Source organism: Gambusia affinis, linkage group LG05 (assembly GCF_019740435.1).
Source record: "Gambusia affinis linkage group LG05, SWU_Gaff_1.0, whole genome shotgun sequence".
Lineage (NCBI taxonomy): Eukaryota > Metazoa > Chordata > Actinopteri > Cyprinodontiformes > Poeciliidae > Gambusia > Gambusia affinis.
Genome location: NC_057872.1, coordinates 610,580 through 638,319, shown reverse-complemented (window position 1 = coordinate 638,319; position 27,740 = coordinate 610,580). Strand labels below are relative to the sequence as shown.

General features: G+C 40.1%; 1 protein-coding gene and 2 long non-coding RNA genes across 4 annotated transcripts; 1 reads left to right on the top strand and 2 right to left on the bottom strand.

Annotated features, from left to right (window-relative positions):
* Nucleotides 1–323: 323 nt before the first annotated feature.
* bves (blood vessel epicardial substance) lies at nucleotides 324–27,235 on the bottom strand. 2 transcript variants are annotated; one of them, XM_044116244.1, is made up of 9 exons: nucleotides 25,775–27,235; nucleotides 24,881–25,138; nucleotides 19,134–19,258; nucleotides 18,526–18,713; nucleotides 18,123–18,231; nucleotides 17,216–17,383; nucleotides 16,988–17,129; nucleotides 4,902–4,943; nucleotides 961–1,098 (listed from the first exon to the last, which is right to left on the bottom strand). In XM_044116244.1, coding segments are annotated over exons 2-9 (999 nt in total). In that variant the 5' UTR covers nucleotides 25,104–25,138; nucleotides 25,775–27,235; the 3' UTR covers nucleotides 961–1,096. The 2 variants fall into 2 exon arrangements, with proteins under 2 accessions (XP_043972178.1, XP_043972179.1); XM_044116243.1 differs by lacking the exon at nucleotides 4,902–4,943 and having other exon boundaries at nucleotides 324–1,098; nucleotides 25,775–27,232.
* On the top strand, nucleotides 4,956–8,323 carry LOC122830681. Its single transcript, XR_006370575.1, has 3 exons — nucleotides 4,956–6,939; nucleotides 7,611–7,732; nucleotides 7,997–8,323. It is a non-coding gene; the product is annotated as an uncharacterized LOC122830681 (long non-coding RNA).
* On the bottom strand, nucleotides 11,444–12,269 carry LOC122830683. Its single transcript, XR_006370576.1, has 3 exons — nucleotides 12,195–12,269; nucleotides 12,082–12,138; nucleotides 11,444–11,821 (listed from the first exon to the last, which is right to left on the bottom strand). It is a non-coding gene; the product is annotated as an uncharacterized LOC122830683 (long non-coding RNA).
* Nucleotides 27,236–27,740: the final 505 nt, after the last annotated feature.

The following is a 27,740-nucleotide window of genomic DNA, read 5'->3' as shown; positions in this document are numbered from 1 at the left end:
AGATTTGTTAATATACATGGCTGCATTGCTGAAGACAAGTAATGTTCCCAAAGTAGTCATAATATTATGCCTGATGGTAATTATCTAGTGACCAGAGCTGTTCTTATAATGCCTTTTATTTACCCTAATCTGTATCTGGAACTCCAAACATCCTGTGCTTTTGCAAAGAAATAATGCATGTGTGTGTGTGTGTGGGTGTGTGTGTGTGCGTGCGTATGTGCGTGTGCGTGTGTGTGTGTGTGTGTGTGTGTTCAGCCCAAAGATTGTGCCACATGACTATGTACCATTACGGTGGCCCTGAGGTGCAAAACACTCAGTTTCCCTATTTTTAAACATTTATTTATTCATAGATTTACAATTGTTAGTAACAGTGATCATTTCTGACAGTTATGCTTCAACACAGTATATTTCTGAAATGATTCAGTCATGTATTTAATCAAATGAACACAAGAGGGCACTGTTATCTGACTTAGCAGGAAAATACAGAATAGATGGCAGGTGACAAAAATGTGACGTACTACAGCAGTGATTGAAAAGGGAACAATGACAGCAGGTGCCAAAGCTGAAAAAATAGAAAAGTAGCAGAATATAATAAACCTCTGAAGCATAAGGAAAAACAGCTACAATAAAATACATGATTTAGTAAAGTCTTAAAAACAAAGACCTAGTGACAAACATTTGTATTCTCTGATAATATTTCACATAAATTCCCTCAAACCAAGAAGTTGTCTTGATTTTGCAAGAAATACATATTTTTGCAAAGATTATTTTTTAAACAACATAACACTGAAAAGGTACAAAGGAAAATAAAACTCATGCTTTCTAATGAACAAACATTGTGTATAAAGGGTGCTTACAAATGAACACTTGAACACTTTCTCTGTTTACTGGAACTGGCAGGTATCAGTAAAGTAGTCAGGCTCTAAAGGAGGTGATAAAATACTTGTGTTGCTAGTTGATCTTCACCTGATCCCTACACTTCTTTGGTGGAAGCTGTGTGCTGCTGCAGAGAGGACACAGATTCTTCAAAAACATCGTCCTCCATGCCTTCCTCTATAGGCCTCATCTTAGTCGAAGATTTGGTTTCAGGGGATTTTTCTAGAAACATAAATATTACAATTACATCAATAAGGAAGAATTAAAATGCACATTTTTCACCAGGGGTTAGAAAATGCAAAACTGAGAACAACTGATCATCAGCCCCAAGGCTCCTCAGCAGCTCTGGGAGTGTCTGCATCACAACATGAAGAGCCCTTTCATGGAGCTGGTTGTAGCACATCTGACATCAAATTTTGAAAGCTATCTTTACCACATTCACTTTTATCAGATGGTTTGTTTCCTTCTAATGCAGATAATGGTTTCACACTTAACACAACTTTTTCTCAAAAAATGAAAGAAAATGACACATTATATGCTTTCCATGTATGCCATCCTTTCACCTGCATGCAAAGTTATAGTGAGTAGTTTCCATTGTTAAGATATTATTCTAAGTATTTGTGACCCTTGAATCCTTAATTATAATCTTTTTATTCATTGTAGAATGACTTTATAGCACTCTAAGGTAATGACTTCTAATAAAAACTGGTTGTGCAATTCTGAATTTATGCATACAGGCTCAAATATATTAGTGTCATCTCAAGAGAGGTGCTTTAATGTTACTTTTGCTTTCAAGTAGAAATACACAAAAAAAGTGAACTGAATAAAGAGCTGTAGTTTAGTCCTGCTCTCTGGAAGTCCAAGGAAACATTGATTTGAAATGTTTGTTTTTAGAATTTGCTCCTTCGTTCCTAAATGTTTCTATTATGTCTTCCTTTTTGTGGTTTTAAAATGTTACTATCCACTATAAAGATAACCTTTAACCAGTTAGCATTAGGTAACAACAGCTCCACCTAAAATTATTCAGTTGTCAGATAAAAATGCTGGTGTTTGGTGATGAGGTCCAAGTTTCTGGGGCGAGACGGCCTCTTTGCCATCACCTAATCTTTAACTCCTTCTACATATTGTGTAATAATTCAGAATATTAACATTACTTGCAGCTAAAGAAACAAATTGGTAAAATTAAATGATTATTTTAGTATATGATTATTTGGCAGGGAGTATGAATAATTCTGGGTTCAACTGTATCATATACCAGTCAAGCTAATTTTTAAAGTCACTGAATTCTCAGTAGCATTTGCACAATATGAGTAATATGACTTTGTGAGCAGAAATGTTATTTTCAGTCCAGTCACTTTGGTTCTTTTATCACTCTTTGATTTAGTTTTAGACAACAACATTATCTTCGCAGTATTAATCCACCACATTTATATAACAAACATGTGAACATCAGATACAGTGAGACTAGAGATCTTAACAAAACAGAAAAAAATATGTATTGCAAGTTAAGAACAAAGCTAAAGAAAGTCTAAATGGTGAGGACACACAAATGATCAATGTTTTAAAATGATTTGATGCACGACATCACCTTCATCAAAAAAATCAAATTCAAAATTACAAAATTTTTTTTTTTGATCCCAAAGGGAAATTAAATGTTATTGTTACTCATTAATTCTTCATCATGTTATTGTAGACAGTGATGGCTATTATCAGGAAAGATCTCCTGTAGCAGTCTGTATTACAGTGAATCTGAAGAAGCCCCTGACTGAAGACTCTCTGTTTACCCAAGAAAGTCTAATGAAGATGATGGTCAGAGATGTTCATAATTTCCTTGATTTTATAAAGACTCTTTGTTTGCCTCGTCATCTCCAGAGGTTCCACAGTCGTCCCCAGAACAGAAGCAGAACAGAACCAGATCAGAACCAGAACAGAACCAGAACAGAACCAGATCAGAACCAGAACAGAACCAGATCAGAACCAGAACAGAATCAGAACAGAACCAGATCAGAACCAGAACAGAACCAGAACAGAACCAGAACAGAATCAGAACAGAACCAGATCAGAACCAGAACAGAATCAGAACAGAACCAGATCAGAACCAGAACAGAACCAGATCAGAACCAGAACAGAATCAGAACAGAACCAGATCAGAACCAGCCTTCGTAATCTTGTTGTTGAGCCTTTTTATGTCTGTGGTTCTGATGCTGCTGCCCCAACAGATGACAGATGAAGAGATGATGCTCTCAACAACAAACTTATGATTTAGCAAAGTCTTAAATACAAAGGCCTACTGACAGCAGTTCTAGGTCTTTGTAGCAGCAGAAAACCATACCACATGCAACTCCTGTCTGCTAAGAAGCTACAATTAGAACAGGCTCATGAAGTCTTAGCTTCAGCTGGAACATTCAAATGTTAAAAAATGGGTGCAAAAGTATGAAAGTATGTACTAATGCTCTTTTGCATAAATTGTTCCAGCTGCTGAAAGAGGTAATGATACTGGGAATATTTTATACAGTTCCATTAATGTCGACTGAGCACTATTTAAACACCACAGCCTATCCTGTAATTATTAGTCACCTCAATCCAAAAGAAAACAATTGAAATCTTTGGACAAAGTTGTTTGTTTTCCTTGCTCTGTTTGATACATACAAGATGGCTACAGGATGAACAAGAAGCCCTGTGTGGTTGTTTTAAGACTACAGGCAATAAGGACATCAATGCCTTAACTGAATGTGTTACTGACTAAAGGAGCTTCTGTACGCTGAGCCACAAAGCCATGATCCTTGGATTAACTTAAGGTTAGGCTTGAGCACATGGTCGAGTTTTATCATTCTTTGTTCCAGAGTGGCAGTCGGGTCAAAACCTGATCCCCTCCACCTTTGCTTCTTCCTCCTCACGTCTCCCACTGCAGGGAGACACACACTGATTAGTAATGCAGGGTTTTAGTTGCTGTTGTTGTTCTGCTGATCTTTCTTTCTTTGTCTTCTTGTTTCAAATAATTGTGAAGTTCATTAATTTCTCTCTCTCTCTGTTTCTCTGATGACTCCAAAGATTCTTGGATATAGCCCTGATTCAACTACAAAAACCTAAACATTACTAATTATTTAATTCGTGATAAATCATTAATAATTCATAATTACATAAGCCAAACATTTATGCAAATTTTGATACCCAACACTGATATATCTTTGGACTGCTTTGAGTCTATTGAGCTTTCTGAGTCATCAAAAACATTAACTTCTTCCAAATCTTCAACATGTTGGACTCCGTCTCAACCAAATTACCTAAAGAACTGTTCCCTTTGATTACCGCCCACTTTTTAGATGTGATAAACCTATCCTTAGTCCCTGGGCAAACTGGCTTTTAAACTGCAATTAAACCTTTACTTAAGAAACCTTCTTTAGATCAAGATGCCTTAATAAATCACAAACCTATGTTTAATCTTGCTTTCATATCTACAATTCTTGAGAAAATAGTTGTTAATCAAGTGTTTGAGCATTTGAACCTGGCCTGTTGGAAGAGTTTGAGTCAGGTTTCATCAAAGCACTGAAACTGCAGTTCTGAAAGTAACAAATTCTATTCTCTGGGCTTCAGATAATAGACTTGTGTCTATTGTGGTTATGCTTGATCTCAGTGGAATTTTTCATAAAGTCAACTACAACTTTCTCTAAAGGCTTGAACATGTAGCTATCAAAGGAACAGCACTGGGCTGGCTTAAATTCTAGAAATGAAGCTCTGGGTATTTCAGCTAACAGGACCATATCAGATGTTACCAGTCCTCAACACTGCCTTAGCCTTCAATAGTCTTATTTTGACAAACCTCTGACTATATAAAATGTTAATAGCACCCAACGAGTTAGGACAAGACTGTTAAACAAGGCAAATATAGATTTGAAGAGGTTAAGTCATCCAATCATGAAGAAGTTGAAATTTTTGATGTCAAGTAAAGAACTCTAATCAGGTCAGTAGGTTTGCATTTGGTTACAGAAAGTTGAGTTAGGGGGGAAATAAAGAGGTGCTCTTACAACATTTCCATGGAAGTGCTGTGTCTGAGGGAGCGGTCACAGCTGAAGGTTGGACAGGAGGACAACTGTCAGAGAAACACTACATATCGTCCGAGTGAGGAAATTAAATACACTACAATGAGCTTACAGTGGGAGGACCTAATTATACTGTAGTTTGTAAATAAATGACGACAATGGAGAAATGAATACACTATTATAATTCCACACACCTATTGCAGGTGAAAGAAGATGGAAACTATTCCACTTTGATATTATAAGAAGATTGTACATAAAGGCTCTTTCAAATATTGAGGTGAAAAATAACATTGAATGAAAGTTAAAGCTAGAGACAAAGAAGCAATATGGGAAAGTCTGAAAGTTCAAAATCTGCAAACTATAATTCAAAACAAGTTGCGACAGTGAAAATGGCATGTTCTGGTTTAATTTTCTAACCCACATGCAGAATCATATACGAGAAGCCACATAAAGAAATTATATTTATTTCCAAATTGAGATCAGATTGTACAGGTGGAAAGATCTTCTTGTTTCTCTGGAGTGGGAAGATCACAAGAACGGTTCTGTCTGGAAAGACAGTGGCGTTAATAACAGCCAGGAATGAGATGATAAAAGAGGGATAAGGCAGAATAACTGTGCTTACTCTTGAATGGATCTGAGTGGTGCAGATCAGCAGGGGGATCAGCCAGAGTCCAGAGTGGTGAATGGATTAATAATTCCAGAGGTGAGAACGAGATCGGCGGTCATATTAGAGATCCAGAAGTCTGATGGAGCGAGGCAGAGAGGTAGAAATGGTAGCCTGCTTTCAGGCAGGTGAACTTCCCAGTAGGATTCATCTGAGGCAGTGATGGGTCCAGCAGCGCGTTGGCGCGTGCGTCAATGTGCATATCACTATGAGAAAGTCATGTGACCATTACAGGAACTGTTTCAAACTCATAAACATGAACACGTAGGCCCTGTCCCAATACTCCCACTCACATCCTGGTTCCACCCTCGTGTTCTTCTAATGCGCGTTCATGTTGAAGAGATTGAGTGCGTAGTGCGTCCCACATTCTCCAGTTGGGGGTGCCCTGGTTGGGTCCCATAAAATGGTTGGTCCCAACCATTTTCCAAGTTGGGACCCAACCTGGAAAATTTTGGGTCCTGTTTCCACCCTTACGTCCAGATCCAGGCAGACTTTGGCCGAGTGTATTACCCACAATGCATTGCTGCATGTGACGTTTTGCGTTAAAAGGTGAATTTATGGCAATGTTTAGTTGTATTTTCCAGTCTTTATAGAAAATTCTAAGAAAATAGCATAATAAAGCACACATTAGTAATAAAGGTTTGATAATATTCCCTTAAAAGTAGAGAGAGCCTTGATAATAGTTAGTAGTTTTGGTAAATTCAAGCTGGTGACGTCCTAGTCCAAGTTAGATAATAACTCAACTGGACAAAAACTAGATGGAAATGAAATGTGGGTCACTAAAGGAGCCTGAAGGTACGAAGGACGCTAACTTGTGGTAAACTTAAATATAACTTAATCTGGTTTTAATTAAACTCAGTATGCTAAGGAGACTATGTTGTGAGGCTGTTGCTATCATTCGTTTTAACTTCAACATATTTTTGCAGTCTAAGTAAATCAAGATTGAAGAGGAAACGAGGGACCAGGTATTACAAAACCTGAAGACTTTCCTGTCTCAGAAGATCACCACCACAGTTCTTTGGATAAATCTCCACATGGTCTTCATGGGGTAATTCTTTTTCTTACTGAGCAGCAGGCTACATTTTAACAACAGCAGAAAGTAGTGTATTTCCAACACTACAGAGTGTTTAATTAACATGTTTTGATTTGAAAATAATTTGATAGAATTTATTCCCTTTGTTATTTTACCATTTCTCTTTCATACATTTTATTCAATGTTAGCTTTCAGGGCCCTGTGATAACGTGTTCAGGGTTAACCCCGCCTCTCATCTGATGGTTGCTGGAAATGGGCATGGGCACCACTAACCCCCCTCACCACCCTGCAAGGATCAATGTGTCAATGGATGGAAAGCTTTTCAGGTAGTTTGTCTCCATACTTTATAGCTAATGCCAGCATCAACTGATTTTATGAAATTGCTGACTATTTTTCCACTTTTACCAGCGCCAATCAGAGGTCATGCTAGACTTTTTTGTTGTCCGTCATCTTAACTGACCACAAAAAAAAATAAAAAATCGGTCATACACTATTTTTACTTGTCGAACTATAGTCATATTAGCATCGTCTACTTAGCCACATTTTTATGTGGTATTGTTAATATTCACATAGTTTAATCATTAATCCAGATCCCATCACACATACAGCAGATAAATGCATCTACATTTTTCTCCATAGTGACATAAACCACTGACTGTGGCCCCAATAACTTGTAATAAATGTTGGGAACCGAGGTTTGGCTCTTTTGGGGGATTTTCTGTTGCCTGCTGCTTCCCTCTTCATCCACTAGAGCAGGGGTCACCAACACGGGGCCCACAGGCCCCCGGTCGCCCGAGGGGACCTTGTCAGTCGCCCGCTGAGCAAGTTCTAAAGATAGCCATTGTCATTAGGGAGCACTGCCAAAGAAATTATTGAATTTAATCTTTTTACATTGAATTAATAACATTTGTTTATATTTAGATATTTTTAAAAGTAAATTACAAAAAATTTTTAAAATAAATTGCTTTATGCCTAAAACTCTTTTCTATGGTTAAAGTTCCGAACTGTGCAGACGCCTGCAGGATTTTATCGGAGGGCAGCAGCGCCTGCAGGCTCCTCCCACTCTTATGACATCAGCACTGTACTACCTTCAGGTGGCGCTAAGATGCTTGAGAAGAGGTAGGAAATTCTCTTTGCTTTTGGTTATTATTTTATATTAGAAAATAATTGTAAGTACATGCAGCTGTTGATGTTTATTTGTTTTAATACATACAAAGGAGTATTCTTTTTGACAAGTTAAGAAATTTTTTCTTAAATGTTAGAGAAGATATTGTTATTAGTTAGTCACAGGGTTTCTCCATGTGGTTGTCTGCTAGGGGAATTCCGACTCCTGTGAATGGAAGAGCTGCATGTTAAAGGGTATTTTTATTTCTATTTGTACAGGCCTCTGCCAGCAACCTGCATTAAACAACAACCAGCAACTCCTGTGGTCTGACTCCCTTCTTCATCTGAACACAGCGCAGAACACATCAAGGTTAACCGACTGTATAAGACTAGGTTATCGTGAAGAACACTAATAGTATACACTGGTTACAAATGGTACATAACACAAATGTTGACAATATGACGTTTTCCATACAATAAACATCTTAGCTTGATATCTTACGACCTCAGCATCACATTTGTATGCTCATCATCATACAACCCCAAAATAAGGATACACTTTGGGCGGGATAGCTAAACACCATATTTCGGCCCTCACTGCGTTGATATCAGCTCTGAGAGTGGTGAACTCTTCAGACAGCGCACTCCTCATTTCCTTCCTTTTAATTTCGGAGATTTCCCCTTGTATGGAGGTTAGGATATCGACTCTCAACTCCTCACTCATACCAGGGCTCTTGGGTTGTGGGTCTTCATCTTCTGGAGTACGCTGCCTGGTGGATCTGGGCAGCGTACTCCAGATTGCGGATAGGTCAGCAATCAATCATTGCTGACCTATCCGACTAGCTTTGCCTTGTTACCGTCGTATTTGAATTTGCAAAGTTTATCCGCCGTTTATCAAGTAAAATCTACTGGAACAGAATTCTTTATAGTCCAGCACCTCTATTAATCAGATTTAGGTCACAATTAGTGAACAGTTGTGGTTTTTAAAGCGAAAATGTTGATAAGCCTGCAGGAGCTCTGAAATATCCGTCTTTACTCCATCTTGGCTCACTAGCGCCCCCTGCAGTGATATTTTTGTACCTTCTGATCTGTCTGACTTTTTTTTTCCGACATCTGCTGGTGTCAGCCAAAAGGTGACCTTTCAGCTTTTAAGTTCACAAAACCACAAAAAAAAGTAATAAACCGGGGACCCGCCAGAACTGCTCATTGTAAAAAGCTCAGGCGAGATCTTAGAACTATGGGAGGTTCAAACTCCACTCATTCATTTTTAGCTCACAGAAAAAGCAAACTGACCAATAAGATTCAGGCTTTGACATGCCCTTTGACCCCCACAGACTCACACTGATGTGTGCTACATACAAGATGTTTTGGCACAAAATACCTTTTCTTGTCTCTACAATTTTAATAGTAAATAGGGTTGGATAATAAAAATACAATAACTTTTCTTTTTTTATTTAAAGGAAAATCTCACAGTGCGTCCAGCTGCAGCTGCAACAATCCAGACTCTCAGTGACTTCTGAGTAATTTAGAATCAGACAGAAAAGCTCCAAAAGGGAATCAAACTTAAAACTCTAAGAACTTCTGATCACATAATAGTAATTAACCACATCTGCCATGGTAATCATTACTGGTAACTGTTGTCAGTAGTCGCTAATATTAATATGATCAGGCAGCATGTAATCATATATACATATATGTATTATTGTTATAAAGGCTGAGCCAAGAAAATGTATGTCTGTATCAAACAAGTAGCCCTTCGTGTTACTCTGTATCCGTGAAGTAGCTCCCAGTCTCAAAAACGTTGGTGACCCCTGGTCTAGTTTCTTACCTATATTTGATTATTTTTATCCATGGATCGTCATCGTCAAGCTCAACCTTTCAACACTGTTACGCATGTAAATGATATTTATTGTTTGGGAAAAAGTAAAGAATTGTCTTTGAAACACATTGTAACATAACCACTATATTTATTTTTTTCTGAATAAATTCATTAAAGAGTAAATGTATCAAACTGTTTTGTAGAACCTTTGAACTTAGGTTATTTCATTGTTAAAATGATTCAGAATCTCCACTGTTTAAAACTGATTTTGAGCAGCATCATGCTGGTTTTAGTTGTGGCTGAAATTAGCACCGTATTTTTGGGATTATAAGGCGTACATAAAATCCATTGCGATTTTATGTACGCCTTATAATTATTAATTTGCAAAATAATTGGCAATGCGCTTTATATTTCGGTGCACCTTATGTATGAACAGTGTACGGTATGTTTTATTACAACTTTGGAAAGCGACAAAGCCCCTCCCCTGGATTGTCGAAGCATAATCGCTGCTGGTCAGAAACCTTGTGGAGTCAGCTTTCTATGCCGTCTTGACAGACTTGTTTTCCTGATACATACGGTGCTTCAATCATCAATGAACAGCCAGGGAACAGCAATGAGACTGAATCGGATGATGACAAGAGAGATCCGGGCTCGCTTGATGCCGCTATCGCCCAACTGTTAAATTCCAACACCGAAGACGAGGAATTTGATGGATTCGTAGAAGATGAATGACTGAAAAAGTGAGTGTACGTTTTTGTGTAATATTGACAGTTATTGTTAATGATTTGAATAAAGTCTGACCTATCCGACTACTGTATTTTGTTTTGCTTTATGCGTCTTACAATCTGGTGTGCCTTATAGTCCGAAGAATACGGTAAATAAAAATGGGCATGTGCAGAGACTTTACTTCTCTTTTGGAGGATTTTTAGTGACACCACTCTTTTTTTCTTATCTTTGTTTTGTTTTTTGAGGATATGGAACTCCTTTGCAGACATTATTCTCTTTTAAAAAGAACGGGAATTTTTGGACATTTAATTAATCAGCTTTTTTTGCTGATATAAACTGAATGATTTAAATCTAACCTAGAATTATTTTTTGAGGGATTTTCGTTTACTGATCTAGTTATCAGAATAACTATTATTATTTCCTAGTATTGTGATTTTGAATAAATCATTGCTGTTAAAAATCAACAAATTTCATACTGAGTGGTTGGATATTTATTTTCTTATCAAATTAATGGTGTGACATATTTTCCCTGATTCCTGTGACAGATCCCTGTTGAGTATATTGTGAGTTCAGCTTTAAATGAAGCTGAATTTTACATTAATTTCTTGTTTTCATCATGTCATATGTTGTCCATACCCCAGCTAAGAAGAGCTTATGGCAAAGTTTAGTGAAAATCTTCAAAAACAGTGGTTGTGTTACAGGGTTGAACGTTGGACTGTTGTTAAGCCAGTCAGTGAGTTCAAAGCCTTTACAGTCTGGTCAACCTTTGCACTGGGTTCAACCCCATTACTTGATACATTGTTGTGATTTTTCTTATAACAACAGCAAATATTAGACTAACATTTGTTGGACAGTATGCAAAGTTTAAAGAATAAGTCCAAAATATAAAAAAGCCTAATGTAATGTTTTTATGATTTATGAAAAGCATTTTTACTTCAAGTTGCCATATTCTACTTAGTTTAATTATTGTGATTCGCAATCAAATAAAATATACCTACAATTAGTTATATTAATCAAGGAACAGGTGATCTCAAAGGAACTGGAAGAATTTGTTTAATTATGTTATTGAGCTATACTGATAGAGGAATGACATTGTCCTGTTATGGGGATGAACTTAAAGCAACCCAAGTGACAAAGACATTCTTATTAATGTTTGGGATTTCATGCATAAGGTGGGGAGACATATTTTCTTGGAGGTTCAAAGAGTATTTCAATAGATGCAGTGTTCAAAAACACAATTTTTTGTGGTATATTTTTTAGTAACCAAATGCAAATCAAATATAGTTTACATTTTCCCCAACAGGTATAATGTTTCTGTTTCTGCTGCTGAGTTGATCTGAGACTGAAGCTCTTAAACAGACCAGCGAAAAGGTCTGGTTATGAACTTATGAAATAAGCAAAATTGCTGCCATTTTACTAATTAAGCCCTCAATATCTGTTTAAGCTCTAGAAAAACCTGGCTATTGTTTGATGTTAAACGTCTGAGATCTAGAATTATAAGACTGGGATATCAAGGCAAAGAAAACTCAGTAGCTGCTGGCAGGAACCACTCAGGGGCCCTCATGACACTCAGGGACCCTCATGACACTCAGGGACCCTCATGACATTCAGGGACCTCATGACATTCAGGGACCCTCATGACATTCAGGGCCCTCATGACATTCAGGGGACCTCATGACATTCAGGGACCTCATGACATTCAGGGACCCTCATGACATTCAGGGACCCTCATGACACTCAGGGACCCTCATGACATTCAGGGACCTCATGACATTCAGGGACCCTCATGACATTCAGGGACCTCATGACATTCAGAGACCTCATGACATTCAGGGGCCCTCATGACACTCAGGGACCCTCATGACACTCAGGGGCCCTCATGACATTCAGGGGCCCTCATGACATTCAGGGCCCTCATGACATTCAGGGGACCTCATGACACTCAGGGGTCCCTAGAAATGGTTTAATTGTAACACAGACCATAGATCTAAACCTGTAGCATTATTTATAGAGAATGACATTGTTATTATATTTTATTTAATGCATTCAGTTGAGAAAAATAAATAGTACATTTAGGATTTAAGCAGGACGTTTACTTTGTAGAAGTTTAAAGAACCATCTTGATAATTTGATTGCTGTGTTGCCATGGCAACAGTATGGTGTAATCTTTGTGTTTGAGTTGGGTTTGTTCACAAATACATCACAGCAAATAACCAATAATCAGTGATTGATTTTAAACTCGGCCAATAAACCTGGTCTCCCTCTCACAGATTCACCTTATTGATATTTAAACATGTTAGTGATGCTGAGGTTCTTAGTAGGACGGGTCTGGGAAAGAGGAGGTTCTGTCTAAGGGCCCATATTACCTTGGGCCGGGTGGTACTGGGGCTGTGAGATGCGTCACGACTCGCGGTGACAGTCGCAGTACCGTGTCTTATATCAGGATGTCTGATATAGAGACAAAGATTTGTCTGCCCAAACATTGTGAAAACGTTTGGGCACCACCATTAATCTTAATTATTTTGATCTCTAAATATTTGGGTGTTTGCAACAGTCATTTTAGTTTGATACATCTAATAACTTATGAACACAGTAATTTTTCAGTATTGAAATTAGGTTTATTGGACTAAAGGAAAATATGCAATATGCATTAAAACAAAATTTGACAGGTGCAAAAATAGGGGCACCTCAGCAGAAAAGTGTCATTAATATTTAGTAGATCCTCCTTTTGCAACAATAACAGCCTCTGGTTGCTTCCTGTAGCTTTTAATGAGTTCCTAGATCCTGGATGAAGGTATTTTTGATCATTCCTCTTTGCAAAACAATTCCAGTTCAGTTAAGTTTGATGGTCGCCCAGCATGGACACCCCGCTTCAAATCATCCCACAGATGTTCAATAATATTCAGGTCTGGGGATTGGGATGGCCATTCCAGAACATTGTAATTGTTCCTCTGCATGAATACTTGAATAGATTTGGAGCGGTGTTTTGGATCATTGTCTTGCTGAAATATCCATCCCCACGGTAACTTCAACTTCATAACTGATTCTTGAACATTATTCTCAAGAATCTGCTCATATTGAGTGGCATCCATGTATCCGTCAACTTTAACAAGATTCCCAGTGCCGGCATTGGCCATGCAGCCCCAAAGCATGATGGAACCTCCACCAAATTTTACAGTGGGCAGCAAGTGTTTTTCTTGGAACGCTGTGTTTTTTTGCCACCATGCATAACGCCTTTTTTCTATGACCAAACAACTCAATATTTGTTTCATCAGTCCACAGGATCTTATTCCAAAATGAAGCTGGCTTGTCCAAATGTGCTTTTGCAGACCTCAAGCGACTCTGTCTGTGGCGTGCTTGCAGAAAAGGCTTCGGTCACATCACTCTCCCAAACAGCTTCTCCTTGAGCAAAGTGCGCTGAATTGTTGAACGATGCACAGTGACACCATCTGCAGCAAGATGATGCTGCAGGTCTTTGGAGGTGGTCTGTGGGTTGTCCTTCACTGTTCTCACCATTCGTCTTCTCTGCCTCTCTGATATTTTTCTTGGCCTGCCACTTCTGGGCTTAACAAGAACTGTCCCTGTGGTCTTATTATGTTCCTCACAGTGGAAACTGACACTTTAAATCTCTGAGATAACTTTTTGTATCCTTTTCCTGAACAACTATGTTGAACAATCTTTGTTTTCAGATCATTTGATAGATGTTTTGAGGTCCCCATGATGCCAATCTTCAGAGGAGATCTAGATTGGAGAACAACTTGCAACTGGCCACCTTAAATACCTTTTCTCACGATTGGCTACACCCGGCTATGAAGTTCAAACCTTAATAAGGTTACCAAACCAATTTTGTGTTTCAGTAAATCAGTGAAAAGTAGTTGAGGGTATTCAAATCAATAAAATGATTAGGGAACCCAGATTTTTGCACCTGTCAAATTTTGTTTTAATGCATATTGTACATTTTCTTTTAGTCCAATAAACCTCATTTCAATACTGAAATATTACTATATCCATCAGTTATTAGATATATCAAACTTAAATAGCTGTTGCAAACACGCAAATATTTAGAAATAAAAATAATTTAGATTAATAGGGGTGCCCAAACTTTTTCATATGACTGTATGTACATATATGGAATAATATAACATAAAGCATGGACACCTTAACAGGGTTGTAGTGCAATACATTAATTTGAAGTAATTACTAACAACAATAACTACACAACCCTAACATTCTTGCAATTATATGTTGAACATTTCCAAATTTTGGCAACAACTCTTCCTGATAGTATTTATGAAAGATGTGTCTAGTCATTTCTAAAGTATTTTTAAATTGTATCAATAGCTGTTTTCTAACTGTTTTATTTGTTTTTCCTTACTTATTATGTTTTCTATTTAAATGAACAATTAATGAACGTGTTTATTATCAATTCCATGGGCCAGCATCATCATCATCAACATCATCATCATCATCATTCCTGTGTTACTCCAGAGTTTTTCTGACTACCTGGAGCTTAATGTTAGCTTAGCTTCCCCCTCACACACACTGGCCTTCCTGCCTGCATGAAACGTTTTCTTTATGAATATTTTCACTCCTTCTAACCGGGCAGCAGCAGCTAATCATTGGATAAGCCCAATGTCCATGAATAAAATTATCGTGGTGGATAAAAGTTTTATTTAATATATATATTTATATATATATATATTTAATTTACCATAGGGTAAATTACCTTACCACAGGGGGCCGCTTATCTACACTTTGAAACCTGTCTGCTACACAGACTTACGTTAGCTAAACAGATCAATATTCAATGTGTACTGTATCTGACACTAAATACACTAAAGATTTTATTTTAGCAGAAAGGGCTTTGGGCTAAACTGTTCCTCGTGTTAGCCACTTTAGCACCAAGTACAGCGAGTCAATCAACCATCGCTGTGTTCAGGGAAGCGCTGATTAATAATCCAGAAATAAATATCAAGCCTGGAAACTTGATTTCTTAACGGACTGAATGTTGTTTTTAACGTAATCTTTGCTGGTCTTGGGGTGCAGGCGGTTGCCACGGTAACAGTTGTGCTTAAACTACAGAGAGAGAGGGAGTAAAAAGGTAGAGTGGTTTTGAGTTGATCACCTGTTCGGGTTATTTTACCTTTGTTTACCTTTGCTGTTGCTCATTACAGCCGCTGTAGTTTCTAAACGTTGGACTAATTATCTCGTTCCTTTGTGAATTTACGTCATTCACAACAAACATCAAGTAGAACAAATATATTTCATAAACTTTTAACAAACAAATGGCTTCTACCGCGATAATTCTGTGAAATTAAATGAATTATATTCCAACTTCAGAAGATTTTCCTTTACCTTTCCAGAGCTCTTTGGTTCCTCCTATCAGTCTGTAGCTTCTCAAATTGAGGTCAAAGTTCAGATCTACCATAACTGACTGACACCTGCTGGCCTCAGGTTTTCAACCAGCTTGTGACTGAGAAACCAGTAACCTCCTCTCAGGTGATGACAGGAACTTGTTAGTTCCTCTGTCCATTGCAGTAGCTGATATATTGTGAAAATCTGGTAGAAATGATGCAGTAATCCAGTCATGTTTACATAGAAACAACGCGCCACGAGGCTTTGTTTGTGAGACTTGCGGTCACGTGGGTCGGTTGTGGGCGGAGCTTGGTAAGGTCTATTGTTCTTTTTTGTAGGTTTCTGTCAAATGCAGTGGTGCAGTGAATGGAAATGTTAGGTTGTTGACTCTCACTGAAACTACAAAAGTCAGTTTGGAGTAATACTGGAATACTGTGACTCTTTTTAATTTTTTTCTCCCCACCAGGGGTCTTTTTGTGGGCTCTAGTGTCCCTTATATGACAGTAGGCTGACAGAAAAAGGAGAGAGAGAGGGGGGAAGATATGCAGCAAATGTCCCCAGGTCCGGGAATCAAACCCGCGACAGCCGCGTCGAGGACTAAAGGCCTTCAAATGTGGGTTGTGCTGTCCCCTGCGCCACCACAACACGCTCAAAACAGCACTCTTTTTGATTAAATATTTTTTACATTTCCTCTAAAGTGTATCTTTTTTTATTGTGCTAATTTTTAGAAGCATGTGGCCTGTAAACTTTTAATACATTGACAGTTTGTATAATTCAGTGGCAGTATACTGGCAATGTACTCTTGAAAAATGTGAATATATTGAATACACAATGCAATTTTCTTTTAATCAAAAAGTGTGTAATAATTGATCCTTCTGTGTACTGTAATGCTGTAGTGTGTATGAAGCATGTAATTTACAAAGTGGCAAAGCAGAATAAGACATTGAAAAGTACCTAAAAAATTTACTTCTGGAAATAGCACACTTAGTTCACTCAAAATAGTGATTTTCTACAATTTAATTAGTTGTTCCAAAATAACATACTTCAAGAAAATAATCCTTAACAAACGTCAAGCATAATGATTAGTCTAGCTTCCAGTATGCTCAAATATGCTAAAATGTTCTATACTTAGTATATTTATTTTTCACGAGGGTTAAGTCCATCGTCCATTCTCCTTTTTTAATTTTCTCAACACGAACTTGTGGCAGGGTGTAAGAATGAGCCCAAGCTCTATCTAAGGATACAAGAAATTCTAGAGAAGTTCAGTAATCTGCTTTTACCTTAGATCTTCAGACACATTGTAGGCAGAACTTATGGCCATTTAAATGACCAAAGAAATAGTGTTGAAGTGAAGGGATAGTGACACTTACGAAGAGATGATCCAGCAGATCCTCCTCGTAGGATCTGGTTAAGAACATCATCTGTGTCACTAGTGCTCGCCATGCTGTTCCTCATCTGCATCATAGAAAGCTGAGAGCACAGGCTGGGCTGACGGTCCATCTTTTTCACTGCCTAGAACACAACCAACACCAGCAGCAAAGTTCTGGTAACACGATCAGTAAGAAAACAGTGTTGTGTCTTTACAAAGTTATCCTCACCTTATCGCTGAGTGTGGGATCATTTAGAGTGTACAGTTTGTTGGTGATGTCCTTGCCAATGAGGTACTTGAACACCTCATTCAGGAAAGTGTCTGATTCTAGGAAGTAAGTGAGCCGTTCTCGAGACCAACACAGGAACTTGCAGTTCTCCTCTGCCACTATTGTCACCTGTCAGTAAGAACACATCAATACAATTTTCACTCATTTCCGAAGTTGGTACTGTAAGCATCGACGGTCCCCACATGAACATCACAACTGAACCAGTGTACTGGAAAATGGTGGGCTGGTTGGGGAATGAGAGGGTCAGGCAAGAAAAATTAAAGCAAACTTAATTTTTTCTAAGGATTTTCTTGCCTCTACTGGCCTGGATTTGACAGTGAATAGTCAGAAAAGTGGGTTATGAGAGAGAGGGAAGATACTAGGTAATGGTCAAGAGGCTAGGACTCTTGGCCGGGAGTCAGACCTCTGATGGCCGAGTAGAGGACAAAGATCTCTGTACTTCGGTGGTGTGCTTTACCTGTGCAACTGCCATGCCCTCAAGCAAACCTTGATTAAAAGTTGATTTCAGTCATATAACTTGAATTTTGGCTTCCAAATTCTGCAGACCTCAACTCAGACAACTCTTTGGGATTTGCTGCACAAGCAAATCCAAAACATGGAATTGAGGCCCCACTTTACTACTATCAGTATTTAATGGACGTACTGTGATCAGTACGTCCATTAAATGGAATTTCTGTGTATTACTGCATTTTGGTTTCTTGCAAGGGCCTAAAATAGTCCATGCACTGGGAGGTTAGAGCTTACGTGGCTACAACATGGAGTTACTCAGTCTAGGATTGAGTAGATCATGATGTCATAGGCTGGTGTATATGCATATTTATGTTTTCTTTGACATTCTGCTGTTTACCTGGAACTTCTCCCCTCTGTGCATCTCAGTAGACCTGAACTCCGGAGAATCGATGAATGAATTGGTATAGATGTTGTGGAGGAAATGACCTCGATATGACACCTTCATTCTGTGTCAAAAACATTCAATTCACAATTCTTATAAATTTTATAAACTACTGATAACAATTGCCAATAAGTGTTACTATTGGTAAAACCTTGAAGACTTAGCCTCTCTATATGATGAGTAGATGCATAAAGGAGCAAATGTTTCTGATGCCATGAATATTTATAAATGAAACTAAAAAAACATGAAGTAGTTAAAGTAAGTGTGGATGCTATAGTTTTCTGCCAACATGGTTATTCAGATTATGCTTCTGTCAGGATGTGTGAAAGACTGTAGCCATGCTGCAAACATAACTTACTTTCCTTTGAGTAGGATACTGAGGCGTTCGTCCACGGAGGTCTTGTCCTCAGCAGCATATGCTTGGCCTTTCTTCAGAGTCTGGATGGTGCAAAACTGTCCTGTGAGCCTCTGAAACAAAGCCTCCTGCACATGGAGAGGCTCAAACATCCGCTTGTAGACAGTCCGCAGCTCCCTGTCAATCTTAATCTGAAAGAGCACAGTCACAGCCCCAATTCATCCTTCTAGTAAACTAAAATCACTTAAAATAATCACTAATGAAAACAAAAAAGCTTTCTTGGGTATATTGCTTGTAAAAAATAATTTGAGAGATAGTGACTAGATAATACAACTAAGGGCGAAGAAAGGTTTCTTTGCATCTTATTATGAATCTTGATCTCATTCTAGTAACTGGATGGAGATCCATTATTTGAACAGTGAGTCCTGATGCTGCTTGAATATTCTTAGCATAAAATGGGTCAAATGTCAGAGGACATGGTGATCATTAGCTTAGGTAGTGACGGAAAAACTAAAGACCGTGCTTCAGCATTAATATTTTGTTTCCCAACTGCAAAACATAATGCTAATATGATAAAGAGAGAACATAGGGCATGGTGATGCAGAACTTACCGGCCTGCGCTTATACAGGAGAAAGAATAAGTGCATGAAGTTGACCACCAAGAACACCACGTTCCAAACCATCACATCAAGGTTGCAACGATACAAAGTGGCCCAAGCAATGAAAAGACTGCATCCTGTCAAAATAAAGCAAAAAACAGCTGGTAAAGGAGTACAGGTCCAGCCCATTAACCTCTGCATGATTCAAATTTTTTATTTTTATGCAACTCGTAATAAAATCATTCTGTGCAGCTCATCTCAACCCAATGCAATGGAAGTGATGAATAAGACAATTCCAATAACCTTCATTGATATGCTGCTTATTTAAGAACTGGTTAAAGGTGCACTGTAATGGTAAGCAATGTTTATGGAATGAGCTACATTTCTCTTCTATTTTAGTATGTCCCTTTATAAGCTATATGTTTTAATATACTGTATTTATTAAAATTGTCACTGCATCCTGACAGGATATGAGACAGAATCTGTGAAAAAAATCAAGCTCCTCTGCCTCCTCTCAGCTATCTGAAAAAATACACCACTCCTGGTCAGAAACAACCAATCAGAGCCAGAAAGAGTGTCACCCTTGTGAATGCACTACTCACAGCTTCCACCATGATCTCTGCTGAGCTACAGCTGGTTCACCACAACATAACCAGCCATGAATGCCAGGCTAGTTAGCACCAATGATGGCAGAGAAATAGTTTTCCTGGAACAGTGAGTTGTTTCTCCAGCCATGAGCACATTTAGCAGTGAGTACATAAACTTGATTGATAAATGTGTTGTTTATAAAAGTTACATAGTGCAACTTTAGGGAGTGCACAACTTACTCTCCCATTTGAGGTGTCACTCTCTGCAGCTCCTCCAGAGTTACCATGGGTCTCTTAGGTGCTTCTGTGGTTAACGCTGTTCTTTGACGCATTGCAAAGTCAGATGGGTATCTATGTACAGTAGGTCTATGTGGTCCACGTTTCATTTTGATTAACTGACCAGAGCTCTGTGAAGTATTCAATATAGGAATATTATTTCAGAGTCTCTCCTTGGGCTCTCCTTGGGCTGCCACCTTATCGTGGTGGAGGGGTTTGAGTGCTCCAATGATCCTGGGAGCTCTGCTGTCCGGGGCTTCATGCCCCTGGTAGGGTCACCCAAGGCAGACAGGTCCCAGGTGAGGGGTCAGACAAAGTGCAGCCCGAAGACCTCAATGATGGATTCAAACTTTGGACTACGTGTTCCCTCGCCCGGACGCGGGTCACCGGGGCCCCACTCTGGAGCCAGGCCTGGAGGGGGGGCACGACGGCGAGCGTCTGGTGGCCGGGCTTTTACCCATGGAGCCCGGCCGGGCACAGCCCGAAGAGGAAACATGGGTCCCCCCTCCCATGGGCCCACCACCTGTGAGAGGGGCCAACGGGGTCGGGTACATTGTGTTATGGGTGGCAGCCGAGGGAGGGGACCCTGGCGGTCCGATCCTCGGTTGCGGAAGCTAGCTCTTGGGACGTGGAATGTCACCTCTCTGGTGGGGAAGGAGCTGGAGCTAGTGTGTGAGGCTGAGAGGTTCCGGCTAGAAATAATCGGTCTCACCTCGACGCATGGCTCTGGTTCTGGAACCAGTCTCCTTGAGAGGGGCTGGACATACTTCCACTCTGGAGTTGAATATGGTGAGAGGCATCGGGCAGGAGTGGGCATACTTGTTGCCCCCCATCTTGGCGCCTGTACGTTGGGGTTTACCCCGGTGAACGAGAGGGTAGCCTCCCTCTGCCTACGGGTGGGGGGACGGGTCCTGACTGTCGTTTGTGCTTACGGGCCGAATGACAGTTCAGGCTACCCACCCTTTTTGGAGTCCCTAGAGGGGGTACTGGAGAGTGCTCCACCTGGGGACTCCCTTGTTCTGCTGGGGGACTTCAACGCTCACGTGGGCAATGACAGTGAGGCCTGGAGGGGCGTGGTTGGGAGGAATTGTCAAACCTCGGATTCAGGAAGAGCAGTGTGGTTTTCGTCCTGGTCGTGGAACACTGGACCAGCTCTACACCCTCAGCAGGTCCTGGAGGGTTCTGGGAGTTCGCCCAACCAGTCTACATGTGTGTTGTGGACTTGGAGAAGGCGTTCGACCGTGTCCCTCGGGGAGCCCTGTGGGGGGTACTCCGGGAGTATGGGGTACTGGGCTCTTTGATATGGGCTGTCAGGTCCCTGTATGACCGGTGTCAGAGTCTGGTCCGCATTGCCGGCAGTAAGTCGGGCTCGTTTCCGGTGAGTGTTGGACTCCGCCAGGGCTGCCCTTTGTCACCGATTCTGTTCATTACTTTTATGGACAGAATTTCTAGGCGCAGCCAGGGTATTGAGGGGATCCGTTTTGGTGGCCTTAGGACTGCATCTCTGCTTTTTGTGGATGATGTGGTCCTTTTGGCTTCATCGGGACGTGATCTGCAGCTCTCGCTGGAGCGGTTCGCAGCCGAGTGTGAAGCGGCTGGGATGGCGATCAGTGCCTCCAAATCCGAGGCCATGGTCTTGAGCCGGAAAAGGGTAGAGTGCCTTCTCCGGGTCAGGGGGGGTGTCCTGCCCCAAGTGGAGGAGTTCAAGTATCTCGGGATCATGTTCACGAATGAGGGAAGAAGGGAGCGGGAGATCGGCAGGCGGATTGGTGCAGCGTCTGCCGTCAAGCGGGCGCTGTACCGGTCCGTTGTGGTGAAGAGAGAGCTGAGCCAAAAAGCGAAGCTCTCGATTTACCGGTCGATCTACGTTCCCACCCTCATCTATGGTCATGAGCTTTGGGTCATGACCGAAAGAACGAGATCGCGGATACAAGCGGCCGAAATGGGTTTTCTCCGTAGGGTGGCTGGGCTCTCCCTTAGAGATAGGGTGAGAAGCTCAGTCATCCGGGAGGGACTCAGAGTAGAGCCGCTGCTCCTTCACGTCGAGAGGGGCCAGTTGAGGTGGCTCGGGCATCTGGTCAGGATGCCTCCTGGACGCCTCCCTGGTGAGGTGTTCCGGGCACGTCCCACCGGGAGGAGACCCCGGGGAAGACCCAGGACACGCTGGAGGGACTATGTCTCTCGGCTGGCCTGGGAACCCCTTGGGATTCCTCCGGAGGAGCTGGTGGAAGTGGCTGGGGAGAGGGAAGTCTGGGCCTCCCTTCTGAAGCTGCTACCCCCGCGACCCGACCCCGGATAAGCGGAAGAAGATGGATGGATGGATGGATGAATTTCAGAGTCTAGCCTGGCTTTATTCTGCTTCACAACTTTCTTCCTGACCTGTTTGGGGTGTTTGAGTCTCTTTGGCCTTCAGAGAGCAGATTTCGGTTTACTCTATGCATTTGTAAGCTGACATTGGCTCCACAGGATTTCATTGAGGGTTATTAAAGTTTGTTAGCACATGCACACCACAGTTTTCTGATATTTTTCATTCATACACGGCATATTTTATTACTTAACATCATACCCTTATATGTCCTTTGTTGATACATCATAGAATTACACCATGATGTCCATCCATCCTTGATTTGGTTATCCAGCTTTATAAATTCTATTAAAGCTAAAATCTTGTTGACTTGTTTGCTTTGGAAATCTTAACATGCTGTAAAATATTTCCTTATCATCTTTCCTAAACTACTTCCTTTTGTATTCCAGGACATTAAACATTTGTGAACCTTTAGGATCATAAGTCATGAGACCTTACATTGTCAAATGCAGGTCTTTGTTCATCTAAATCAGACAAATTCATCAGGCAGGAATGGACCACTGCCTCTCAAAACCAGTGATGTGCAGTCAGGGGAGGCAGGTCAGGCAGAGCCTCACCTACAATCCTTACAAGTTAAATAGGTGCATGAGAAGTAAAATAGATTCTAACAATTATAAGAGAAAATCAAGTTTCACACTCGACATTTCTTTAAATTATTTGTCATTGGTAATATATCAATATTTTGATGGTCAAAATTGCTGAATTTATGCATTGTCTGTTGGAAATACATGGTAGAAGACCAGGGTGAGGCAGTGCAGTGCTGTGCTTCACCCTTGGTGGCGCTGTGTCACAAAAAGTGAGTGAAGCAGTTTGTTGCTGCACGCTTATTGCTGTTCTCCCAGTATTGCCAATATACTTCTTATTTACATGTTTCATATATGTTTAGGTTCTACTGTCTGTCTAATATATTTAATCGATCTGAGTGACAAATTAGTCTTTCTGACCCGTCTTAAAAGTGCAGTAAAAATTTGCAAGGTGAGGCAGAAAGTACCGTGCCACTCTGTGAGGGGGCAGTACTGAGCCTCATAAACACAAGAGGCAGCTGGTGCTCTTCTTCTACCTATTGAACAGATGGAAAACAATCAGAAAAATAGAGAAAATACAGTTGGAATTGAACCATTTAATCAAACTCTTTTCTTTGGCTACCAGATTTTTTTTAAATAAAAGGGAAATTAGGCAGAAACAAGGACGTTTTTAACAGCAGAGTGATATTTCTGGAGAATGATAGGTGTACTAATTATATGATTAGTCATTTTAATCTGAAACAGGGAGATCATCCTAAGTAAACATTTCAAATCAAGTCATCGTGACCTTTTTATTTTATCTTTTTCTTGCTATCATGTTGTTACATTATTGATTAAAGTATAATTAAAAGCTTCAACTTGAGCTCAGTCACAGATTTGGTGTAGCTTTGAATGTGAATGTCTGTATACTAAGACAGTGTACAGTCATTTCACACTTTTTCTTTGGTTTCATACTTTGAGGCAAACAGTCTAATCCCACCTGCAGCTCCATCAGATGCAGTATTTTTTTTTTACTGTGTTAAACAAAAAAAGAAAAGCAAAAACACAAAAATAGGGTAAGTATGGTCTAAACTGGGATCACATTCCATTTTGCCATGTCTTTCTTTCAACTGCATTGCACAAGATTAGGGATGTATAGAGTATCCAAGGTTTTAAAGCACAGGACACAAGATGGATCTATCATTCTTTGGGCTGAGTGGAGACATCTGGACCGGTGGTTTGGTTTGCTTGTGGTCTGGGTTCACTGAGCTGTGCCCTCTGATCTCTGGTGGTCAGCTCAGGGGCAGACAGCTTCATTTAGTTATAGCCAATATTGGTATTACTTTAATATTATTAGTTCTCTTTAGTAGTAGTAATGTAGCAATTTTAACATCATTTTCTCTTTTCCTCTATCATATCAACAAGCACTACAAATACCCAAGCACTGTACAGGACTCTTGTCCTATGATTTTTTTTTCTCTAAAAAAAATAAAAATAAAAATAAAAAATGGACGCAGTAATGCGGTGATGTGATGATCCTGTTTCCTGAAGTCGCATTGGCAACATTACCATTTCAATATTTATTATTTTCATTTTTATTCATCTTGAATCCAGCAAAGCTCTGCTAGTCCTTAGTAGGTGAAAATAAAAATAACTCAATTTCCCATAATTCTTGCTGTTTCCTGTCTCCAATCTATCCAGGCAAAGATAAACAAAGTGGAGAAGGTTTTTCCATGCCACCCCCCATATTCTCCAGAGCGGAACTGACTCAGCCAGAGTCTTTTAAGGCCTCAGCTCTGGTGATGAGACGTCAACAGCAGAATAAAACTTTTATACAATATTTTGAAAAAAAGTAAAACCTCAACACAACTTTGCTGATATCATCTCAGTGTTAGGTTGCCCAATACACTTTATATTAAAGTCTAAATATTGTGAAGTATAATACTATGATAGGTGCAGCTCTCTGCTGTGTCTGATGCACCATTATTATCAGTGAAATGCCTTCAGAGGAGGTTTGGGGGGGCTGACCTGTCATCAGGAGGAGGCGCAGCAGAATCATGTGCAGCCCCAGGGTGGTGGGAATGAGCAGGCCCAGCAGCAGGGACAGGTTCCCCAGATGGAACAGCATGTGATGGACCTGCTCCCACTGATGGCAGGAGGTGGTGTTGGCCTCCACAGCTGGAACCTCTGGAGTGGGTGAGGTTAATGTGGGCAGCATGGTGAGGAGGGAGGTTGAGTCAGGTGTAGACATCCTGATGGAGCTTCAGCCAGAGGACCAGGATGGGGCTGCAATAAGGACGAGAGAACTGCATGAATATAAGGTTGACACTAACTGACCACTTCTTTACTGGTGCTGATGCTGGACTCCATCTCCTGGTCAACTAGTAAACCCACAATGTAGCAAAGCATGAGAAAGCTTTGCCTCCAGATACAGATGCATCTGAAATAGATGCAGAAGTGGAAGAGACATTTGTGTCTGTTCGAACCTTCCTAAATCTCCAGGTTTCCTGATTTTGTGATTTTATATTTTAGGAAAATTCCTAATCCAAACATAAAAACACATCAGGTGAGTTATGTTTCCTCTGTAGCAGGGGCAAACAGGGTAGACACTGAAGGAAAATGCAACCGTTTACTGTCTGGGATATTTTACTGATAAAATCTTGATGAAGCATAATTATTTTTTGGATGAATCTCGCTGCTGGGCTGAACCATCCCATCATGTCCTGACACACAGTGAAGTGTCAGGGAAAGCTGATTTAGCTGTCCTGGAACAGCTGCAGCCTGCTCTGTTCCCAGCGCTGCCAAGGCTCCCATGTAAAAATAGAATCGGAAACAGTTCTGCACTCACACAACAATTCCCCCCAACTCTAACTTTCCAAAACGCTTTCCTAATGACGATGAGGGAAACACGAGGCTTCTTACCGAGTATGTTCAGGGCGAAGACAGAAGAGCACTTTCTGCAAGCGGACCGGAGCGCTTCTAGTGACCGCAGGTTGGACCTTCTCTCGGTGTCTGCATAATGTGCATCGCACATTCCACAGAGCTGACAGGGAGAGACTAAATTGGGCAAGCGAATGAGAGCAGTACCGGAAAGCTCCCGATAGGGGGAGACATGTCACATTGGGACCTAAAAAGTGTTGATTTTTCGTCAATCTAGACTTTAGAAAACCGTTTTATTTTGCAGTAGTAAAATCACAGATATGACACTGTCTGCTTGTTTCCACAACTGAATATTTTTTATTTGTAAAATATACGAAAAATAAGCATTTCAACAAGTAGATGGCCTTCCTTCTGTTGCAAAGCATTTCAAATATTTTCCATTTCTGGAATTAAAGTTTTAAGAATCTAGGGAAACTATTTACATAACGAGTTCTGTTTTTTGGAAACAGAACTCTATTTCAGGCAACCAAATTATTTTTTGGTTGCCTGTTATTAGAAATATTAGTTTAATTATGCTAATTTTAATGATGATTATTAAGTGTGATAGATGTCTTAGTCCTGAAACTGCTCATGTCTGTTTTACAAGAGTTTGAAGATATTATATGAAATGTGTGCTAATTTTTACAATCAAATCTGCTGTTTGATGCACTGGGTCAGAGGTCAGGAGAGCTCTGTGTGGTTCAGGAACCAGTTTGAAGGGATGAAACACAGATAGTTGATAAACTTTGGTCCCTTTCTTGAGTAAAATGTTTCTGTATGAAATGAACACATCTGTTCTTCGTACCCTGGGAAAATGCACAGGAAGGATAGCTTAGACAGCGATGCATTCATCCCAACAGCTGCATGGTCTCTGGCTTGCAAACAGCAACTCGTCATTACAAGCTGTTTGAGTCCACCTCTAAACTGTATGTTAGAACGCATCAGACAGTAAAAAACTTTCACTTTTATATTTGATATAAAAGTAATAGAGCTAAAACAAGATCACTGGGGTGGAACCGTCTTAACTGCTACACACAGTGGGCTCCAAAGGCCCGTGTTCATATTTTTGTATTTTTCTAAGGTAATTCATTTCTTCTTTGTGGCTTTACTTTCTGATGATAATGTTGAGTTATTGATGTGATTTTATGCACTCGATTGTTTGAATAATTTCTGGCTGATTGTGAAGTTGAGCAGTGACGGTTGTCTTTGTGGTTTCACTTTTACACACGACATTAATGGACCTGGGGAGACGAGATAACGAGTAACAGGTAGAAAATATCTTGCTTCATATGATTGTCAATGTAAATAGTAAAGATGGGTGCAACTAGGCATGTTGTCATAAACAATAAATCAATCAATCGTACGATAAATTAAAACCATTGACGTCATTTTAATTATCGGCTTTATCGTCTCTTCCAGCCTTTTTCTCTTTCTGTTGATGACACTGAATAAAAAAAGGCTCAACTCCGCTGCTCTCCACTGACCCTCCCTTCTTCAATTCCTTAGTTTAATGTCCAGTTCACACTACACCATCTTAGAGCTGTCGGCCGATTGTCGACCCATTTTCAAAACCTGAGAGACCAAACATTAGCCGACAGAAATCCTAGGTATAACGGTGTGGTGTCCAACAATGGGAACAAAATAATGGCTACAAGTCCAGTGAAGTCATTTTAAAACCAGGCATTAATCAATGCTTTACTACAATCTATCTGCAGTGCATGTGGCTCTAGTGTCAGTGTAACGTCCTGACTGAATGAAAATCATTAGAACCTATTTATGTCACGTTAATGAAGAACAGCTGGAAACCTGACTCAGTCATTGATAGGATAATGAAAACTTGAGCAGAAGGTAAAAGACTGAAAACACCAAAATGAGAAGCTGTTTATATTCTATCTGCAGTTATGTACAATCAAAGAGTTTAACAGTTGCAAAGCTGGAGTTTAACCCTTTAATAAGGAGCAAAATAACA